Below are 22,266 nucleotides of genomic sequence, written 5' to 3'. Positions count from 1 at the left end.
CTGGGGGGCGGGGGAGGGGGCAGCCAGGGGTGGCACAGACGGAGAGAGGAGATGGACAGTTGTCCACACATGCCGTTCCAAACAAACACAGGCGCGTGCACACACACACAAACTAACACAATTCTGTTTCGACCGTTCCAATCCTCCGAATGATCCAATGGTGTTCTGTCAAGCTATCCCGTCTTGGCCCTGCCTGTAATGAGTCCAGCGAGCTCTCCCACTCTGGACAGCTTGTCTGGGGAGCCACATGTCTCTAGTTTGGACTGCTGGAGAAAACAGAACAGCCGGTCTCCTTCCCACACCATCTCTCTCAGACTCCTCACTTCAGTTTCATTTAGTTTTCTGCACAACTTTACTTTTCCCTTAAGGCCAATTAGTAAATACTACACTTTACAGTGCTTAAGACAACAGGACTCTCTTGTTTTTTTGTTAGAACAACAGGATATCAATAATACAGGACAACGTGGGTGATCTGGAAGATCTAAGGAACACAGGATATATAGTAGGAAGATAAAATAAACTATTTTTAAGTGTATTTAAATTCTGGGCTAAATTTGTTCAAAACAGACAAAAGATTGTCTTGTGCAGGAGTTCTATAATGTTCTCTTCTATAATGTTCTCTCCTGACTTTATGTTTTGATCAGATGTATACTGATACTATTCCTGTTCCTTTATCTTTTATTGATAAGAAAGTAATAAAGTGACAGTGAGTTAAAAAAAAGACAAAAATAATTTAAACAATAGTCTACAAACAACTTCATCAACTGTACTTTGCCTGAGTCAAGTGTTTGACAGAAGAAGGGACTAAAACAGAATGAGGAAAGGTAGCAAACTTTCCTTAAGACTTTACCTTTCAAGACCTTTTGTTATCCGCTTTTATACTATGAGCCGCAAACTAAGGATTAAAAACTAAACTTTACTTTTTAAAAGTTATTTTGGAATTTCTATGAGAAATAAATCTTGTTGGCACATCTTCCAGTTGCAGCTTGTGGATTTAGCAGTAAGAGGCAGAGATGAATCAGCTGTGACTGTGCCCGTTCCAAGCTTTCTGATTGGACAATTACAACAACGCACTGACTAACTGTCACTCAATTAACAGACTGATTAACTATTCATTTCAGGACAGAGGGGGGAAAGTGGAGAGAATGAGAGAGAGAGAAAGGAATGCAGAGAGGAAAAATAGGAGACAGGTACTAATAGTAAGGCTGAACGTCAGCCAGCAAAACAGAAATCAGATGCACAGACTTGCACAAACTTTCTTTCCATCTTGCTCTCACTCCTTCAGGACACCAGCACACCTCTGCTCTCCTGCTCTGCCGGATGCCACGCTTCAGCAGAGAACGAGACAGACGAAAAGCAGGGAAAAACCTTGATGACAATTAAATAAATAACTCCATAACTATGTGAGCTCACCAGCCATTTGTTAATCAACCCAAACAGGGATTTAATTTAATGCTTTGGCCGAGGCTGGAGCTGATATGCAGATGGCGCGGAGACGGGGCTGTGTGACTGGCGCTCTGGGAGCTGGAGGGGTGGCGGGTGGTGGTGTATAGAGGTAGGGGGGAGGCGGATGGAGAGGGTGGAGGGGAGGTTCTGCCACGTTCCAGCACATACACAGCAGCTCACCAGCAGGGAGAGGAATGTGTCGTCTGGCCACATAACAGCACACACACATACTCTCTCTCTCTCTCACACACACACACACACACACACACACACAGACACACACACTCACTCACACACACATTCAGTGTTCAGAGCAGAGCCTGTTTGGCTGTAATGGGACAGAATAAATAACAAGTTTACTAACTGAGTGACTGAGTAGCTGTCTGGTTGGTCGTCCGACTGATAAGCTGACTAACTAAAGGAAAAGATAAGACTTCTTAGCACACCTAGAGGTAGTCTTTCTCCCAGGGCAGGTTGTAAGTGTGCTGATAACTGACAAACCTACATTATGTTTTAGTGCTGAAACTATTCAATTAGCTGAGTTGATCAGAAGATAATAAATCAACAACAGTTTTGATGATAGGGTCATTAAAGTTATTTAGAAAGAAAAAATGCCTGGTTGTAGCTTCCTAAATGCAAATGTTTTTCAGTTTTCTTGTTTTTCTATACCTGTTAATTGAATATCTTTGGGTTTTGGATTGTTGGTCAGTTAAAAAAAAATATTTGAACCTTGAACTCGTACTCAAACTTGTAACAAGCATCCTTCACTTTTCTCTGACAATTTACAGACCAGACTGCTGACAGATTAATCAATTAAAAAAATCTTTAGTTGCAGTTGCTATGATGTTTCAACAGTGTTATTAAAGTACAAAAGGATCTCAACTTTGTCATAAGCACTGTACAATTCAAATGAAGTAAGAAGGCTACATGTAATAAAGTTAAATGACGAGCAAATCCCTACTGCACAGCATAGTAGTATGGAGTTTCACCATGGAACAACAGCAGTATGCTGTCAAACTGATGGCTGTTGTTAAGCTGAAATGATTGGCCGGCTGCTTGAGCTGATCTCCTTATAGACGAAGGTCAAAACACCTCCAGACACAAGAGGGGTTTTGCCTGTTTGTGTATGTGAGCGTTAGCGGCTGATACTTGAGTAAAAGAGATAATACACAGGGAGGGTGGGAGGGAGGGAGGAGGAGGAGGAGGAAGGATTAGTTAAACATCAGGCAAGTAACTTACAGGTAAAGGAAGTGAGGAGAAGAGGGATGTGTGCAGCAGAGAGGACATTGGGGGTTATGAAAGTGGGAAGTTGTGTGGTAAGATGCTTGAGGAAGACATCCGTCTATGAGGGACTGTCCTTGTGAACTAGAAATAAGCAAGAATGCATATTAAAGAGCTGCACGGGACACTAACAATAACAAAAAAAAGTGTTATTGCACAATCTGTACTGTCTATTTCATTGTGCATGTGTGTGTTTATGTGGATACTGCCGTGTGCGTGACCCCGACCCCAGCAGTTCTAACTCCAGTGTGCTCAGACATCTTAAGGCGAATCCAGGCTCTTTAAAGCCAATCCACTTAGAGTGCATTAGTCTCATTACCACATTGGGGCTGGACTGGTGTTAGTGTGTGATTGTGTGCATTAGTGCTTTAAATACAGCCACCATCTCTGACGACATTAAACATGGTGCTGTGTGCAACCTGTGGATGCTCAGAAGGCATTTTTTTCTACTTATGTAATGATCATACAAGACAAGAATGAGGGGGAAAAATATATAAGAATCAAAGACGTAGTTTGAAGCTGGGCTGTAGCAGGGTTTAAAGGTTTAGTGGTAGAGTAATTTTACAAGCCTGTGGCTCGGTCTGTGGGATGAGACTACATGGAGTCTACAGCAGCCTAGAGATGAAGAAGGATGAGGGAAAAGAGGAAGGCTGAGCAGAGTCTGGATAAGAGTGAGTGAGAGCGGAGGGCCTCAGTGTATGAGGTTAAAGCGATGACGGTGACAGAGAGTAGGCATGGGGCAGGGCAGCCACAGGGCGGCCAGATTGAATGGAAACCCATGGGAGTGTGGCCATCCCTTGGGGGCCACTAGGAGATTTCACACAGCCAGCTGCACACAGCCAGCGCCTCCTGGTAGGCTGTGCCTGATGCACATACACACACACTCCCATGCAGGCTGCCCTGGTGCCCCTCTGCTTCCCCAGCTGGTACAGAAGGAGGCACACACAAATACTAATACGCACACTGGCAACATATTGCAGGTTCATAGTACAAGAAATGCATAACAGAGAATGTCAGGAAAAAAATGACTGAAGTATAAAATTACGACTAAATCACACTAAAACCCTCATTTTTTAAATTCACCTCTTCCCTTTTATCTCCAGTATGGTCTTTTTTCCCCTCCTCTCCTCTCCTCTCCTGCAGTACCACTACTGTCCAGTAGATGGCGGTGGCTCCCTGGAGCATGGTGGCCACCGCTGTGATGCTGACAGCGCTGGAGTGACTGACAGACACACCGCAGCCAAGACGCCTCACATCCTAATCCCCTTTACAGCCCTGGTGTGTGTGTGTGTTTGTGTGTGTGTATACACAGTATATATACATATAAGACAGGGGCCATGTGTTTTTATGTAAGTTGTTGTAAGTGTGTGTATTTGAGTCAGCTTAAATCCATATATGTGTGTGTCTATACATGAGTGTTTGTTCATGTGTGTTGTCTGACGAGCTGGGGGTGTATGGGGGGGGCAGAGTCCGTTGCTTCCTAAAGCACCCTAGGATTACCGCGGTGTTAGCATATTAGCATCTTAGCTGGAGGGCTGCTGCTCAACACCACCTGTGCCAGACAGGAGGCTGAGGCTGAGGCTACCCCCCACCCCCCACCCCAACAAACACACACACACACACACATATATAGACACACACACAGTGGGTGGGTGAAGGTCACTTAGCTACAGCAACTCCAAGCATACTGTCCACTGTAACTACTTTATCTGTTCTTTAAAGGCTGTATTTTACTGCAACAGAGATAATTGTTTTGTCTTCATTTTTGTTTATATTAAAATATAATAACTTCCCCTTATTTTATTTCATATTAAATTCAAGGTCGAAGTGCAGCTAGTTGACAGTTTCTATGACATAACAGGTAAAGGGAAAGATTGCCAGTTACATTAAGAACACTTTCACTGCATAATATGCCTTACAATCAGTTATTACAAATTACTCTTGTTGCATTACTATTTCTAAGGAATTAAAACACACCCAGAATTACTGAAGTTGGGTATAAGAGCTAATAGCCCCCCTGACCACATCAACTATCATGCCTGAGAAGCAAAAAGTTGGTCAGAGATGAGCTCTATGCCCACATAATTTAGGATTAATTTACTTAATTAACTTCATTTTTGAACATCTGTATGATATTGTTCTGTTACACTCTTGGCAGTCAGGTCGAAAAGTACAATCTGAAAGGGACAATTTGTCCCAAAATCTAAAATTTTGCTATATGCTATTTCTCAATCTAGATGGTTTGGGTGTGAGCTGTGTGTGAGTGTTAGAGATATCAGCCTTAGAGATGTCGGCTGCCTTCTCTCTAAAATAACGGAACTACGATATATGCCACTTTGCTTGTGGTGCTCAAATATCCAAAAAGAAAATTTTTGAAAAACCATGAAAAATGAAAAATCATGACCTTTTACTCAAGATATTTAACAGACCTTGTTGTGAGCAGTTTCATGTTGGAAGTAGTTTCTTTCTATTATAGTTTGGGATTTAACTCTCCTGTTAAAGCTGCTCTATGGAGTTTAAAATTATTTCGGAGAGATACAGTATTTGTTGTTTGATAGTGATAGATATAAGATTTGTTTTAAAAATTAGGAGTCATTTGGAACAAGGGAATACCTGAAAGCAATACATCTGCACAGAAGTTTTCACCTTTCATGACAAATTTCTGCAGAAAAAGAAAAAGAATAGACACCAAAAAGTAAAATACCCAAGGACGCTGTTGAAGTTTGAAATGTGTGTTGTGTTTTCCTCCTTAATGTTGTAATTCAAAGGATTTTGTGATGGCCTCTCTGCCCTGCTTGCTCATTTCCTGCTCTGTGCTCTTCTGTTTGCAGAGGCCCGTTCTATGAGGCAGGACCATTAGTGGCAGGAGACACACCTGGGCCCAGTATGACCTCCTGTACAGTGCATCAGCCAGGGTCAGCTTCCAGTCCAGGAAGAACTCTGATTATTGGTTTTGCTGAGTCCATTTCTACTCATCCACCCACCACAATAACAGTTCTGCAACAAGTTTGTGTTAATCCATAGTTTGCCACAGTCTAAGAGCAGGACTGTGACAGCTTCAACACCAATAAAATTAAGCAAAAATATATACAAATAAAGTTATATTCCTATCCTTTATGATAAGAAAATAAAACATGTAAAATTCCATCTATTTGTGTTTATGTAGCCATACAGTAGGATAAATATTTCCCATTATTAGTAACTAGACAGGGCCAACTCTTTATGACATAAAGGTTTATGTCTAGATAATATTAAACCCTGTGAAGAATTTTAATCACAGCTCAGTTAAGACGTTCTATTTTCCCCAGATCCACACACATCCATCCATCCATCCACCCACCCACACACACATAAAAGACACACACAACTTCCAAAGCTAACATGCCATATAAAACACAAAGACTGATCTGTCTGAATGTGTTCTAGTATGTCAAGAAGGTAAAAATAAAATCCAAGCTAACCAGTACAAAATGCCCTTGCATTCAAACACCCAATAACATTAGGAATGCCATGCTGCTTGTGTTCACAATGCAGTGGATCCAATGTGATTAGGAAAGGCACACACAGCCAATGAGCAGGCTAATCAAATTGCACTGATTGCTGGTATATTGCCTCTCTATGTTCTCTCCTTTGGACAGCATTGTATGTTGGCGTCATTGAGTCCTTTATTTAGTTTACATCCTTGAAGTTCACATGAAATAGAGTTTGTATTCAAAACAATGTATATCCTTTTCTAAATATAACTATTGGTTGAACATTAAAATCCACCGCATCGATAGGACCAGTTGAAGTCATCATCTAATTTTCTTTAGAGCCCTTTTGAAAGAAAATTCACCATCTTTAATGTGGATGTCCAAGCAGTGCTGATGTAAATGTATTTGAAGCAGTAAAAACCTCAGTATGTGCTATATTGACAGAGAAAGCTGTTTTCTTCTGCTCATGGAGCCGTGTCAGCCGTGCCTACATGTAACAGTATGCATTAGTTTGCTATGTTACGCCAGCTCTCTTAGCTTTTTCTGTCTAATAAATAAACAAAATAAACAGTAAAGAAAGGAAATATTCACTAAACCTAAACAGGAAAATACAATCCTAGAGCTTCTTAATTCAACTTTCCCTGTTTTACTGAACCAAGACAAGCTTAATTGCCTGGTTAACTCATTATAAAATGCAATTAATTCAAACTGGACAGAACCAAAATAAAACTTACCAAACCTGCCTTAGTTAGTCTTTCTGCTGTTTCACTGTATCACCAACTCTATTGGTCTAAATAAATCCTTAATTCGCTAAATGAGAAGTGAAGATGCACTCACTCTACTCACTGTCTCTCTCTGCCCACCTGCAACGTTCCCCGGATGTTGAATGCCATTTTTACTGTTGGAAACGTAGTTTGCAATACAAGTGAAGAGAAAAAGGACTTTTTTGAGCAGCATTGTGCCCAACAGCTACTAATGCAGAAATAGCTAAATGCAGTTTTTTGTCATCCCCAACTTCTTCACTGTCACGTCAAATGACAGTACTGGATGTAAGAAATACAACAGATTTGCTGCTGCACCCCAGAGACAGAGAATATCGGAAAGAACCAAAGTTGTTCTTCACACTATATCCCTAACTTAGATAAAGTTTATTATCTGCAAATTTTCAGGACAATTTGTATAATTTTTTTATCACTTTAAATAATCACTGTTGTCTACCTGTTTACATATTGACATGATATCAATGAGGCTAAAAATAACCTGACCAGCCATTAACTTATTTCTTTTCCTTCCCTATATTCATGTTGTGCATTCATAATCACACAGATGAGTGGGTTTCTTTGAGGTTTCCCATTTTAATCTAACATTCATATTCAAATTCTTATTCAGATCCTTTGCCTCATTGGATGTGAAACCATCCAATCAGAGGAATAGAGTAAGGCAGCTGGACCAATCAGTCAATGAGAATAGCTGCCAATCAGAACAAGAAGGGGAGGGTCAGGAGACAGACACAGCTGTCTAACTGTTGCCTACAACAGACAGGCAACAAGGAGTGTGTACTGTCCATGCATGTGTGTGTGTGTGCGTGCGTGTACATGAAGGACCTTAACCAGCCCAACCCTGACCAGTTGAGCAGTGGTGAACAGGTGCAAAGCTTTGTGCATGGATGTGTGTGTGTGCGCATCACAATTATTCCAGAGTGGTTGGCTCTGTATTATTAATTCAGAAATGCTGGGCTGGGGCTGTGGGCGGCAGCTGGCGTTACGTGTGCATACATGTGTGTGAGTGTGTGTGTGTGTGTGTGTGTGTGTGTGTGTGTGTGTGTATGGGTGTGTGGACTACATAAGACCCCTCTGGTCTTTTGTGAAGCACCCCCACCCCAACCCCCCTTTCCTAGAGCAGCAGAGAGGCATTGTGCTGTACGTCTCCCTGTCTGCCTGTAAACTTATACACATGCACACACTCACACACACAGTATACTCTGTCAACACAAGTACACACACACATGCACACAGTAAAGCACAATAGCTTGGCCCAGCAGGCAAGAGTAAACAATCAAGTACTATACCCCAACTACTGTCAAGTACACCCCCACCCTCCGCTCCAAATACCCTACACACACACACTCACACACGCACACACACACACCAGCCCAGCCGTGTTTCATTGTAAAGGTTTCATTCATGTGTCGTACTGAAGGGCCAACAGTAAGTGCTCTCCACCTCACTAACTGCTGCTCTCTTCTTTCCCCTCTGTCCTGTCTGGCTACCTGTCTGTCTGTCTCTCCACCTGCCCAAGTGTATGCCCATCTGTCCACCAGGGTGCATTCACACTGGGCAACTCTAGATAATGTAACTTTTGTTTGTGTGGACAGGTGAGAGCAATGGCAACAAGCGACCACAGTGTGGCACCTCTATCAGTTCTTGATTTCAGGTAATTCAAAGCATAAGTTTTGTTAGGGGGCGAAACAAAGCTGCAGCTAATCATGCTTGTAAAGCACAACATTACAAAATGAAGCAAGGGCAAAACAAAGCCTCATTCGATTCCCTCATAATCAGTCATGCTCCATCGTGCGTAACCGAAATGCCTAACTTACAGAGACTGGAATCATATTTGTTTTGGCTCATCTGCTGCTAAAAATCCCTAATGCCTCACAAAGACAGTTTCACAAAACAGTGTCCAATAAAGGAGTAACTTATAAGCCCATGTGACTTTTTTTTTTTACAAGATGCTATTTGCTTATGATTAGGCAGAGCAACTTTATGAACTACTGTAGAGTTTGAACTTACCATATCACAGTGTGATTGCAATTAGTGACTGCTTGCCTGTCTGGCACACTCTTTAGGTGACAGACAGCTCTATGTGTCAGTCCATCTCAGACAAACACTTCTCTCTCTTCTTCCCTGAGAGCTGCTGTTTGTCATGCTCTAATGTCTGTTTGTCTAAGAAGCTGTTTTTGACAACATGTCCACCTCAGCTGGCCATTATCAGGCACTTGAGGCTCTGAGACAATTCCAAAGAAACACAGATGACAGTATGTGCTTATTATGTTGTAATGATTGTAAAACACAATACATATGTATGTGTATATATATATATATATATATATGTATGTTTTTAATCAAATGCAAAAGACATACTGGTATCCATCAGTATAGCATACGTATATGTTGTCTGATATGCACTGATATAAAATCTTTTTTTTTTTACAGAACATGTAATCTAATTTTTATTCAATCTTTATATAAATGGTCAGCAATTGATTGATACTGAACATACCTTACTGATGTTTATTTTGCTATTTATTCATTTTGTATTCATCTTTATTAGTTCTTCTAGAATTTATTAAGAAAGTAAGAAATTGTAGGTGTGTATAATAATGTTAAATGTTAGTTAGTTATAGGGGAAAAACAACCCTCAAATTTTGTTTCAACATTCAGTATTCCATCAAATCCATTATGATGTTTCACAATAATGACAGCAATGTGAAGATCAATAAATCATTGCAGGGAAATTCAGACAAGAGGTCAGCTATAGGCCAGATCCACAGGAGCCGTTATGGACTCGGTGTCTTGCTCAAGGACAACTAGATGATTCTGACTATATAGCATAAACAGCCAGGTGGAAGATGCTCTGCTTTGAAGGATTCTTTTCTGTAGGCTTAAATCTTAATTATACAAATATCAATAGATGTTTCTCACTCATGCTTTCTGCAAGGCTATTTTGGGATATTTTCAAGGACTATAAACAAAAACTAATGTTGGCACCACACCAAAACGGCCTTTGTGATAGTAGTTTTATATTTTATCTTCTTAAGATCCAGAAAAAACTCAGCTTCTGCATTATTTGTGAAATATACTGAAGAATATATGTGAAACCCCCAGTAATATTGATGCTCGCTGAACCTGCCTGCCTAGCCCTGCAAGATACTTAATGAGCAGGCCGTTTCCCAGGTCTATTCAAACTCAAGATATTGTGTAGAAACACTCAAACCACGGAGCAATATCTGAATATGGCAGATGTTCATCCTCTTTTCTTCTGTCTGCCATTGAACCTCATGTTCCAGCCGCTATGCTGTGAGACATCTGCACCTCACTGTTTCTTTCTTTCTTTTCCGTCTCATCTTTCCTCTGTATACACACATACACAAACAAAGATAGAACTCTTTTCTTGATGACAGATGGCAAGTCAACAATTGTACAGCATCATTCTCTTGAAAACACAGACACACACACACACCACATGCGCACACAAACACAGAAACAAACACCACCTCCTTGTCCTGCAGTCCCTTTGTGCCCAATCCCCTGTCAGATGTCTTGATTTGTTTCTTACAGCTGAGTGTATGCATTAGTGTGTGTGTGTGTGTGTCCCTCTTTACCTTGGTATATTAAGCTCTCGTTTAATGAGAGCTTGGTGAGGTGCGGGGCCCAGCCAGTGGACCATATGGGGGAGATTTAGCCCCCTCAGAACATCGAGCCAAGCCTCGCTGACATGATTACCACTGCCGTCCGCTGCTCTACACTAGTGTCAGATTGGGAACTGGGAATTTTGTCATGGACAGCTAATTAATGACTGGAGATTGGCAACCAGAGACGGAGGAGGCTGAGGAAAGATGAAAAATTCTGTCACTGTTTGGTCTCTTCTTCCTCTCTGTTTTTAATCAGGCTAACTAACTGAGACTTTGTGAGAGATGCATAAACACAAGAGATGGGCATACAAGCACACATGTACACAAATAGAAAAAAACCCAGCATGTAACATGGTTACATAGTGTCACATTCTCTGGTTGCTTCCTTTCCTAGAATATACATCTGTGTACTTCTTTGTGAATGCATGTATTTATTCATGGCTCACATTTTCAGTGTGTCTGTGTGGCACAGAAGGCTGTTGCTAGTGGCTTAGTTAATCCTGTCAGAGACAGATTACAGGTGGGAAGATATAAATAGACTGACTGTCCCTTTAACCTGGCCACTATGACATCAGCATGCAGCTCAACTATTAAGTCAGGCATAACAGGGGCAAACTCCAACCATACCCACCAAAGGTAGCCTTACACATTTACCCACATAATCAAAATGACCAGATGTTTCAACAGGTTGTCACAGAAAAAAAAGCTTTCACGCTATCTTTACATCACATCTGGGTGTCTGAGCAATGCCATCGGTAGTAAACTCACAAACAGTAATAACTCTTGAACATAACAGTGTTTATGCAGTTGTGAAAGTCATGTAGTGGCTGCAATGGCACAATACATAGTTATATAGACATTGTTATTAATTAATTTAACACACTTTTTTTAAACACTTGTCAACTCTGACACTGCTGCCTAAAACATGTATAAAGGTCCTAATATTCAGTCTCGGTACATTGAATACAAAAAGAAAACTATTAATTAAATAATCATCTAAATTAAGACAACCACAACAGTGTTGGTTTGTCTGTTTCACACACAAGCAGACTGCCTAACAGTGCTGATGGATTTCTAACTCTTTGCTCACCTTTTGTCAACAGATAAGCAAGGTAAAGGCTGGTCCAACTGTAAACTTGAGTCAGTGATTTTCCTCTCCATTAGTGATCATTGTGTCTTATATAACAACCTCGGACTGGGTAATCAATTCAGAAACACTAAATAATATCACAAGTACCTACAGTAGCCTCAAACAGCTGCTGCTTTCATGCCCTCCCCATAAGCTTCTGAAACAGAGGTCGCTCTCCGGCACAGATGCTGTGTTTTACAAGTAAAGAAACACAGAGCTTTGTGCCACAGTAGCAGAGTAACGAAGGGGAAATACATCAGGGATTTAACTGATGTTTCAGACCAACAATGGTTGTCCAGTTGCCCTTGGCAACCAGATGTAGACCACTGTCCACTATTATGGGTGTTGTGATTGCACCCATTGAAAACAACCTTTTCTGTCCCAAAAATAGAGGAAAAAAAGATGAAAAAAAATCCCCCACACAAATCATTCTTGCTCAAACGTTTGCTCAGATAAACAAAAGTTCACAAATTAAATTAAGACTGTAATTAACATTTTAAAATCATACAATTAGCATCATAGAATAACATACAGAGTAACAGTAGTTGCAGAATTAATTTGTGTTAGTAAAAGTAAACAACTTGTTTTTAGTAAAGTCACATTTTTTTCACTTAAATAAAGTAGAACTAACTGGAATGGCAATCATTCTGTCAATTTTTGAAAGCAACTGATGTCTTTTTGTCAGCATGAAAGGCATCTATAAAACATCATTCAACTGTGATTTCTTATTTAATAAGAAAGGGAAATAAGGAATGTATATATTTGATTGTCTATTACTAAGTACCTGAGAAAAAGCAGTTTGGAACCAAGCTCTACAGGCCCTTGTTAGCAAAAAAACCCACTGTATTCTTTTGTTACTTTTAAAAAAGAAAACACAATTTTAGTTCATAAATAATAATAATCATAATAATAATAATAATAATTGTTTGAAAGGAAAAAATATGGATCAATATTTTTATACTTTGACTTGGATGGCCAAAGACAAAAATTAAGTGGCAATGTAAGACCAAATGGTCACACTCTGGGGTCCTTCTCCTGCCAACAAACACTTACACTAGCTGTTAGCCACTAGGCACTAATCTGTTGGTCTAAATCAGCCAAACCAACCCCCACTCTAACCTGCCTCCTCTAATCAGCCCAAAGCCTACTCCAACCAGCCCACAATATCTCAAGATGTTAGGCTACACACTACCCTTTGGTCTAATCTCTGCGTTAGTACACCTAAAGATAAAATCGGAGCTGCTGCAGCAAATGGATTGCCATTGAACACAATATAAAACACTTCATATTTGCCTGTGGAATAGTGATTGATACAAATCAATTGATGAGGAAATTGAGAAAGGCAAAAACCCATGATTTATAGGAATTCATAGAGGTTCTGCCCTTAACCAACATTTGACTACGCTGTCTTATGTCAGAAAAATGCTAATAACATATGCCATAAGAAATGAAAATAAGTATGTGTTGCGCAACAATACAAATGAGTAACAGGTTGATTACTCTGTGGGAAAATGAGATAATAAGCTCATGTTTATAGAAAATCCACAGTAAATCATCTCAATTAATCAATCAATTAATCAAACTGTATCTGTTTAGCACCTCGGAAGTGAGTGTAGTTCAAAGTGCTTCACAGATGACTGAAAAGCTGACAAGACATAAAAATGTAGACTGTGAAATACAAAAACAATTTAACAATGAGAGACCTATGCACCTGTAGTAAAATAGATTTAAAAGTTATTGTGAGAGTAGTGGATGTAAAATAGAAGGAAATAGAAACCTGATAAAAAGACAAAGCATGAATATAAAGACAACAATATAAAACAATAAAATTCATTGAAAAGCTACAACAGAAAAAAAGAAGATCAAAGCTCCAGTAAAAACTAGATAAAATAGCTTAAAAAAGCCAAAACCAAAACATATAAAATTGATAAGAGAGATTAAAAAATGTATATGATAATAGTAATAATAATAACATAAAGTGGGGTAAAATGTTAGAACATAAAAAATCCAATAAAATAAGTAAATTAAAAGTCTTTAAAAATAAAAATGATCTGCCATTTAATTCATTAGTATTAGCTGATGATAAACAAAGTGATAACAGTATCATTAATGAAGTGAACAGGTGTGATGAATAGCGTAGGAGTATGTTTTAAGGAAGGGAAATATTTGAAACTTAAATTTTGAATTCTGGATTTTGCTATTGCTCTGTACAGTGGGGTAATAAAGGATATAATTAAATAATGTTAACAATAATGATAATGTAGAAAAGTGTATATGTGTGAATGCATGTGCATGTATCCATCCACACTGTGATCAAATGTTTTAGGTCAGCACTTTGATGTTCCTGCGCTACAAACTAATCCCATTACTCAACCTGTCCTCCCTTCACCCCTTCTCTCTTCCTCAATCCAAGTTTTCCCTCTGCAGTGATCAGCACTCCATTCATTGATCCATTCATTCATTTATCCAAGACTGCCTCACTCTACATTAGTTCATTCACTCACCCATCCATTAATCCATCTCCCTGTTTGTTTGGCCTTTACAGGGATGCTTCCTACTGTATCACTTACCGCTGATCTTATTGGCTTACTGAGTTTGCAGAATTATACAGCTTTAGACTATTTATCTATATGTTTAAGGAGCATACTGTATTGGCAATATTTTTTTGGACATATGCAAGGTAATGTGGATTTAAAACTATGCCTACATACATATAATTTAAGTTTGGTGGCAAAAAAGTACATTTGCATCTCTTACTGGTTGTTAAAAGTCACTGTAAGACAGAAATAAATAAATAATAGTCTTTAGACTTGACTTTGTTTAATTGAGAGGCTGCTAATTGCTGCTAAATTTTGTACTGTACTCTTAAGTTTTTATTGATCACATCCTCAATTGCATGGATTAAATATGCTGCCAGTACACACAACACCAGAAGAGGACATTCTTCTCTGTTACAATTTAAATTTGTAATTGCGTCAGATAAGATTTGTGTTTCTATATAACATTCTTTCTTTAGTCTGAGATTAATTTATTATCTCAATGTTCTACTCAATAACTTTGCAAGACAAAAACATCATATTCTGATTGAATACAAAGGTGACACACTCTCTGCTGCCTGTCTGTGTATGTTACCCATCTGTCTTTCATTGGGAGTATGTACCTGCTAGTTGCAGGTCTCTTCTGTATTGGCAAGTTGTCTGCCTCTGTTCTGGCTTTATCTGTCACAAACTATCTGTCTCCCTGCCTGTCTTTCCTGTGCTGTTTGTCTGTAGGCTCTGCAGACTAGTCTGTCTGTTTGCGCTGTGCTGTCGGTCTGTCTGACTGTCTGGCTGACTGCCATTCTCTGCAGTGTAGAGTGAGTCATTCTTAGGACAATGGAGACAGTTTGTAAAGCCACACTGGAGCGTACACTTCCTCCGGATGTGCAAGAGGATGCCATTCATAACAAAGCCTGTACTGTCTGCCTGTCTGCTATTGCCCTGTATATACATGTGAGTTTGAGAAACAGAGGGGATAGGAAGAGGAGTGCAGGGAGATGGAAGGAGATATGTGGATAGACAGAGAGGAAAGGAGAGTGTGAGTTGCAATAAAAGGGGTGAGTTGTGTTGACAGACTCCACAGCAGAGGTAGGACAGAGGAGGAGGAGAGTAGAGTAGAAGGGCGACAAAGCAGACAGTGGCGGCGGCGACAGCAGCAGCGGCGGCTGGTGATTGATATCAGGGATCTGGCACTGCCACCTGATCCAGTCAGCCAGCCAGCCTCCAGCAACATTGAACTCACTGAACTCACTGAGCCAAGATGGCTGCCTCACTGCACTGCACCCAATGAACCCCATAGCAGTCTAACGTAGACAGTATAGCCGATAGAGAGTACAGAGAAAAGAGTGTAAAAAAAGACAAGGTGGTTTGCTTCGCATTACAGCTTGATGTTTATCATAGGACCATACTGGGAGTCATTGAATATCTAATGGAGCCACTTCCTGACTGTCTCCATAGTGAAAGAGCCACACTGTGATCAGAATTCTGCTTGTTATGGATGTTATTTGCAAACAAACAAGATATAAGGAGCAAGAGTGGAATAGATCTCAAGATGCAGAGCCACACACAAGACGTGGAACATTTCAGTCAATGGCTGGGATGTAGCAGTGTAATTTAATACTGCATCATGGCCAATACAAAAACATGTCAGTATGAATGTGACCATGGCTCTACAAGCCCCTTGATTTTTTCCCCAAAATGCTATCACAGAAATCAATAATAATTTCCACTGCAGCCTCATGCCAGAAGAGGAAAAAAGAAAAAACCTCTGTTACTGATACGTTATATCATGTTTGATGAAATATGGTAGTTATTTGTAGAATTTCAGGAATGTCAGTATGAGCATGTCAGATTCATATTTGATTACAGTCCCGTGCTTTAGATTGTAGACATATTTTAGACCTCTAATATCTATAAAAGGCAAAACAGTGAATGAACACTGAAACTTAGAATCAAAACTGAAGAATCAAAACCAAAAATATTAAAAGTTCAAGACTGGTTATCTCAATATATTAACCTACAAAATGTAACATCAATTCATTTTCAAAGCCCTGTGAATACACCACATAGGCTTGGGAATACTTTCTTTAATTGTAAATTTGTAAAACAAAGTTATGTACAACATCCTCTTGACTTCATCTTCTATGCAATTGCTTTAACCCTCCTGGGAGACAAAGCGCCATTGATCTTAGACTATTTCAAAACACAGCCAGTAACAAGACTCGCTCCACTTTGACATAGCTGTATCTCATCTGATTAGTAGCTTTGGAGAGAAACACTTCTGGAGGACAGAAAGTGTCAAAGAAAATATGATGGTGTTCTCCCTGTCTCTCTCCTTTAGTGTTTCTCCTCCTCTCCTCCCTCCTGGCCATCTGTTGTGCTGACTGCTGTGTGGGCTGATGCTGGTGGAGGTAACAGTATCCTCGACTACAGTGGCTGACAGTGACCTCTGTGGCCTCACATGGGCTGACAGAAGGTAAACTTCTGGCCTGGGCGGATATGAAGTAGAGTTTACTTCAGATTCTGATTTTTAAAAGGTTCAATAAAACAGCCTTGTAACGTCTAAGAGCAACATCTGATTTTCACCCCCAAACACAACATTCAATGCTACAAAATGTCCAAGGCTACACCTGTAGCTCTCATCTATTCATCAGATCTTAAAACAGCTGTCATTCAAAGTATCTTTTTAAATAATTCTATATTTAACACTAAGAACAAAACAACATGTTTCTAAACATTGGATATTTTCCTACAAGTCTGTTGTCTTTATGCCAGACTCCTTGACAGTTTCTGGTACATGTATCTATCCACTGCTGATTATTTACAACTTATAAAAAAAAATGATGCACTCGAATGCACTCCCCGCTCTGATTTAATGAAAGGAGGAAGGAAATCATTGCCATGGTAGTGATCAAGTGAGTACTGAAAGGCTCGGTCATCTGAGGACATTCTGTACTGTACTTTGAAAAGATGTTCCTGAGGTTTGTCTCTGTGTTCCAAGATGATGATTGGCTTGTGGGGATGGGCAAACTCTGAATTCATATTTTACAGCTTTTTATATTACTCTTTTGTGTTTTATGTCTCATCTTTTACAACATCTAACCAATTTGTAATGTAATGTTTTCTCTTGACAATCCTACATACTCTTTAAGCTAGTGCTGCTGGACATGCTTATTGAAAACAATGCACATACACAACACTGCAAGTGATCAGCATCCACTGACAGGCGTAAGTCGATCAGTGAGTCCAAAGTGTGTTACATTGTGCTGCACGCATCTGTCATGTTTGACCAATTATTCTAATGGTTAGTGGCTTGTCTAACAAAAGCTACACACTTACAGATGCACAGTCCCTTCATAAAACATGCAGAGAGGCAAGCATCTGCATGACAGTGCATGAGCAAGAAGTCACTACGAATACTTTGACTGAAAGAAAGAAAGTGTTGTCCCATTCTTAGCACAGTCATTTAACTTTTTTGCCGGACACATCAGATCAAAAACAGAGTTTAAAAAATGTCAGTAACTTTTTTTAATTGAATACAGTACAAAGATAAGATATTTAATGTTCTTAATTTGATACATTTTGTTTTAATTTATGTTATACACGGCATCCCAAGTGTTTTAGAATCAGAGTTTTACATCTCTGCTAAAAAAAACAATAACTATTACATTTCTTTGCAAAAATGGCATCATTAAAGCATCATGGTATGCAAAGTTAAGTCTCTGCATACAGGTCTTTGACACCTAAACCATGCGTGCATGCGCACATGTGAGCAGTAAAGCACATGTGAAATTTATGTAGAAGAACGTTGCCCTGACAATAAAATTTACGACAATGTTGATATAAATCTCAGCCGTGCGTAAAGTTGTCTAGAAAATGATGACCAAGATATTTGACCTGAGTTACTTTAAGAAAAACCTCTGCGTAAGTAGAAGTGGAAATGTACAATCATCTTTACAACTAATGAGCATTAAATTACTTTTTTTCAGCAACAAAATTGCAGCACATTGAAAGTATACCCTTAACAGCTGTTATAGACCAGAACTGCAGGAATAAAATATAACCAATTAATCTAATATTAAATGATTAACTATGATTATAATTAACTTATTATGATTACCAAAAACACAACATGTTTTAAGAAGCATTTACCTGCATGCACAAAATGAATAATGAAAATTGTCCTTACTTACCCCTTTACTAACATAAAAAGAGTCAGCTATCACTACTTATCTAACCTGCAATGTTTAAGGCAAACAACATTAAATAACTCAGCAGTTATTAATGTCGTTTTCTAATTTACATTTTATGAAACGCAAGTTTTTCATGATTACTGTAATGTAAAGCCTTAGACGTATCTAAGAAGCACATGAACATCTCTCATTCTCAGAGAGTTCTGTTACACTGTTGTTTTCCTCTGTTCTCTCCCCCTCTATTTCACCAGTCTCTTTGTAAGCTTCCACTCATTCAGTATTATAGTGTCACGGTCTTCATGTCACTCAATTCAAACCAAAACAATGTGCATTATTTGGTGAAGAGTTAGAAAGTACAGGGCCTTCCAGAAAGTCAAAACAAAACTAAATGTAATCTTATCAGTACAAAAGGTTGTGCGTGTGTGTGCAGAGGTTTCACTACCTTTCTCGGTCTCTCTTGCCATTTCGTTTCAGTAAAAAGCTGTCTAATGACTAAGACTGCAGTCTTTGCTGTATCACGACCTGGACAGTGAGTCAGCACCCCGACCCTGCTCTTCTTCACATACACACAAACACAGACAAAGATTTAGCATATGATGCAGACAAACATTCATATTCCTGACACAAACAACCCCCCCCCCCTTCCCTACAACCTCTATCTCTACCTCTCTCACACACTGACGAACACTGGTAGCGCTGCGTCGTGACTGGGGGCGATGTGTTCCTCTTAATATGCATAGACGACTGTCTGAGGATCACACTGGCATGTTGGCACACAGACAAAGATCCTCCCCTCTACTTCAGCTTTACAGAGTGTGTGTGTGTGTGTGTGTGTGTGTGTGTGTGTGTGTGTGCGTGACACACAATGACAGAGAGCATCCACTCCATGTAGTAAGGAGCACTCTGTTGTCCAACATGTTCTCCTGCTGTGCCATAGTGTTAGCCTACATTACCCAGAAGCCTGCAGTCTGTTATGCATCTATGTCACTTCCTGTTCAACAGTTTGTGTTACACATTCCTAGACACCATCACATAGTCAGGGGGATGATGCTCATTGGCCTAAAAGTCTGGAAACCCCCCTTGTTCTATCCCTGAGGCTTTCTCACTAAAACACATTTACACATTCACATACATCTGTGCCTGGGGGAATCAGCACCAGCAGACACACGACCCCATGAAATTGTGGTTTTGGGGGGTAATATTCCGCATGTTAGAAAGAAAACATAAAGTCCTAAAATAATCACAGAGCTTTTGTGTATCACTTTTTGACTGTATCTGGTCTAGTTTGACCCTGTTACAAGTGACTTTTCACCTGTTGCAGCAACCACTCACAGAACATAAGTCGTGAAGGTCTGAGAACAGGGAAGTGCTATGTTTGCTACATGTTCTTAACTATTGCAATGTTTTTTAACCATTTCCCATTCATTTTAGTTGTAAACAGGATGTGCCTTCAGTGCCCCCCTCAACTCCAGCCCAACCAACCTCTTAACCCCATGTCATATGACTCTCAGCGACACCATTCGGAACTTAAGACACCACTATGCTAAATAGTACCTCAGAGACAGAACTAACTTGATTTCACAGACTAGTAGACACGCTGGCCTGACAGAACACTATGCATCAGCAGTGTAACTACGGGCCTATTTTATTAGCTGCACACACACACACACACACACACACACACGTGCATACAAATACATGCACATACCCATGCATGCATACACTCTTTTCAACACAACCTGACTGAAACACATTGAGGCTTAGCAAACAAACAGCCAGCCGAGCTTATAATAAAGAGACACATCCCTGTGGGGTAAAACGCACGCACATATATACCCGCACACTTGATAATCAGACATCCATGTAATCACACACACACTCAATCGCAAACATTCACATCCTCCCACCGGCACATGTGGACAGGCACGGCCAGGCCCTCAGTCTAGACAAGAGGCAGAGAAGAAGAGGAGAGAAAACAGAGGTAGAGAGGAAGGGAGTATAAGAGGAGAGGTACTGGATGTACTTACCCCGTTTCTGGAGCCATCCCTCTCTAACGATGGTGACATCGCTCATGGTTCCTTCACGCCGAGTCTGATGCCGCTACACGCCTGCTCCACAGAGAGAGAGAGAGGGAGGGGAGGAGAGGAGGAGAGGAGAGAAAGAGAGGGAGAGGAGGAGAGGAGGAGGGGGGGGCCGGCTCTCCCAGCCTCCGCGTCACTCTCCCTCCCTTCCTTCCTTTCCTGTTCACCCTCTCGTTCGCGCAGTCTCCCTCTCAGACACACACACACACAAACACGGTGTGTGTACGCGTGTGTCGTTTTGCTTCCTGTTGTGGCTTATCTCCCTGCCTCCCTCCCTTCTTCTTCTTCTTCTCCCCCTCCTCCTCCACCTCCTCCTCCTCCTCTCTCGTTCCCTCTCCAGACCTTCCTCCTCACCAGCAGTGACTCAGCCTGGAAGGAAGTGAAAGGAGAAAAAAAAATAAAGAAAAAAGAAGGCATGGATTTATGTTTCTCCTCCTCTGCTCTCCCCTCTTTCCCTCCAAAGCCCTTTCATACAATCTGACAAGACAAACAACTAGTTATTGTGAGGACGAATGCTTCCTCCGCTTTCCCCCCACCCAACCATACACCCAGTTCTTCTTTCTATTGCTAACACTCTCTGTGATAAACAGGATGAATTATTGCAGAGCTCTTGATGAAACAATAACTGACCTTGATTGCTAAACAAATACCCCTGAGCTGTGCCTTTCATTCATTCATAGATCTTTTTGTGAGCAGGTTGTGCTGTGTGCAAAAAGCAGTCCTTTCTACCTTTCTATGCTTGCTGTATTTCTTCATGTCAATTTTTTTGTGTGTAGGCTGGTTTTGTCTATATGTGGGAGGTGGGAGAGCATCTCAGGACTGTGGAGTAGGGCTTGGCTATAAATAGCAACAACGGCAGTTAGGGATGCTCTCACACTCTCTTTCTCTCTGCCCAAATCTCTGCACCTCTCTGTCGTCTCACTCCCGCTCTCCCTCCCAGCTCTCTCTCGCTCTCTGCATAGCTGCCGTGTTCACCTCAAATGCACTCTACTACACTGTATTACACAACGCGCAACAACACTACGCTGCTCAGCTTGAATGGAGATCAGCACTACGGCGGCTAGGCTAGCAGTTGTAGCCATCTAGCTGGAAATCAGTATTCAGATCAGATAGTGTCTGCACTGCTGCCGACACTTTGAGGGACTGCAGCGTCATAACGAAAGCTGGAAGAGACGCACACTCACACACCTAGTATCTGACACAGAGCATTTTCTTTTTGTGTTGAGGCAGCAGTATAGGGACCAATATGAAACACCAGGATAAATGCAGACTAGTGCAACACATCTTGGTCACAAAGGCTGCTAAGTTGCTTTCACTTGGTGTGCCCTTTTACAGTATAGCATCAGCTTCCACAAATTCCAATTTTTGGAACTTATGATCCTCATATCCTTTATCCGGTTAAAATATGCAGTTTTAACTAAAATCTGAAAAGTGAATCATAAAAATGTAGCTTAAAACTGGACATAAAGTCAATTTATGACAACATCTGGGAGACAACCACAACACTGACACATCCACAAAGTGGATATGATGCCATTGACAGGCGATGAACACAGAGAATGTCCGGTTAAAATTAGGCCACAGATTACTCTAGGTTTGAACATTGTTGGAAAAAGTTAGATACTGTATTATACTGCTAAGTCGTTAATGTTAATAAATTTATATAATAAATAAAATGAAAATAACCTAAACATCCAGTGTGTCCTGCTTCTCAT

At 40.3% G+C, this 22,266-nt stretch overlaps 1 protein-coding gene across 1 annotated transcript in view; it reads right to left on the bottom strand.

The window, feature by feature from the left end:
* akt3a (v-akt murine thymoma viral oncogene homolog 3a) overlaps positions 1–20,840 on the bottom strand; it is a 49,583-nt gene extending 28,743 nt beyond the window's left edge. The window contains exon 1 of the mRNA XM_059359545.1: positions 20,498–20,840. Within this exon, the coding sequence (XP_059215528.1) occupies positions 20,498–20,543 (46 nt within the window). The 5' untranslated portion in view covers positions 20,544–20,840. The remainder of the gene's footprint in view (positions 1–20,497) is intronic.
* Positions 20,841–22,266: the final 1,426 nt, after the last annotated feature.

This window comes from Centropristis striata, chromosome 20 (genome assembly GCF_030273125.1).
Source record: "Centropristis striata isolate RG_2023a ecotype Rhode Island chromosome 20, C.striata_1.0, whole genome shotgun sequence".
NCBI lineage: Eukaryota > Metazoa > Chordata > Actinopteri > Perciformes > Serranidae > Centropristis > Centropristis striata.
This window is presented reverse-complemented; position numbering and strand designations above follow the sequence as displayed.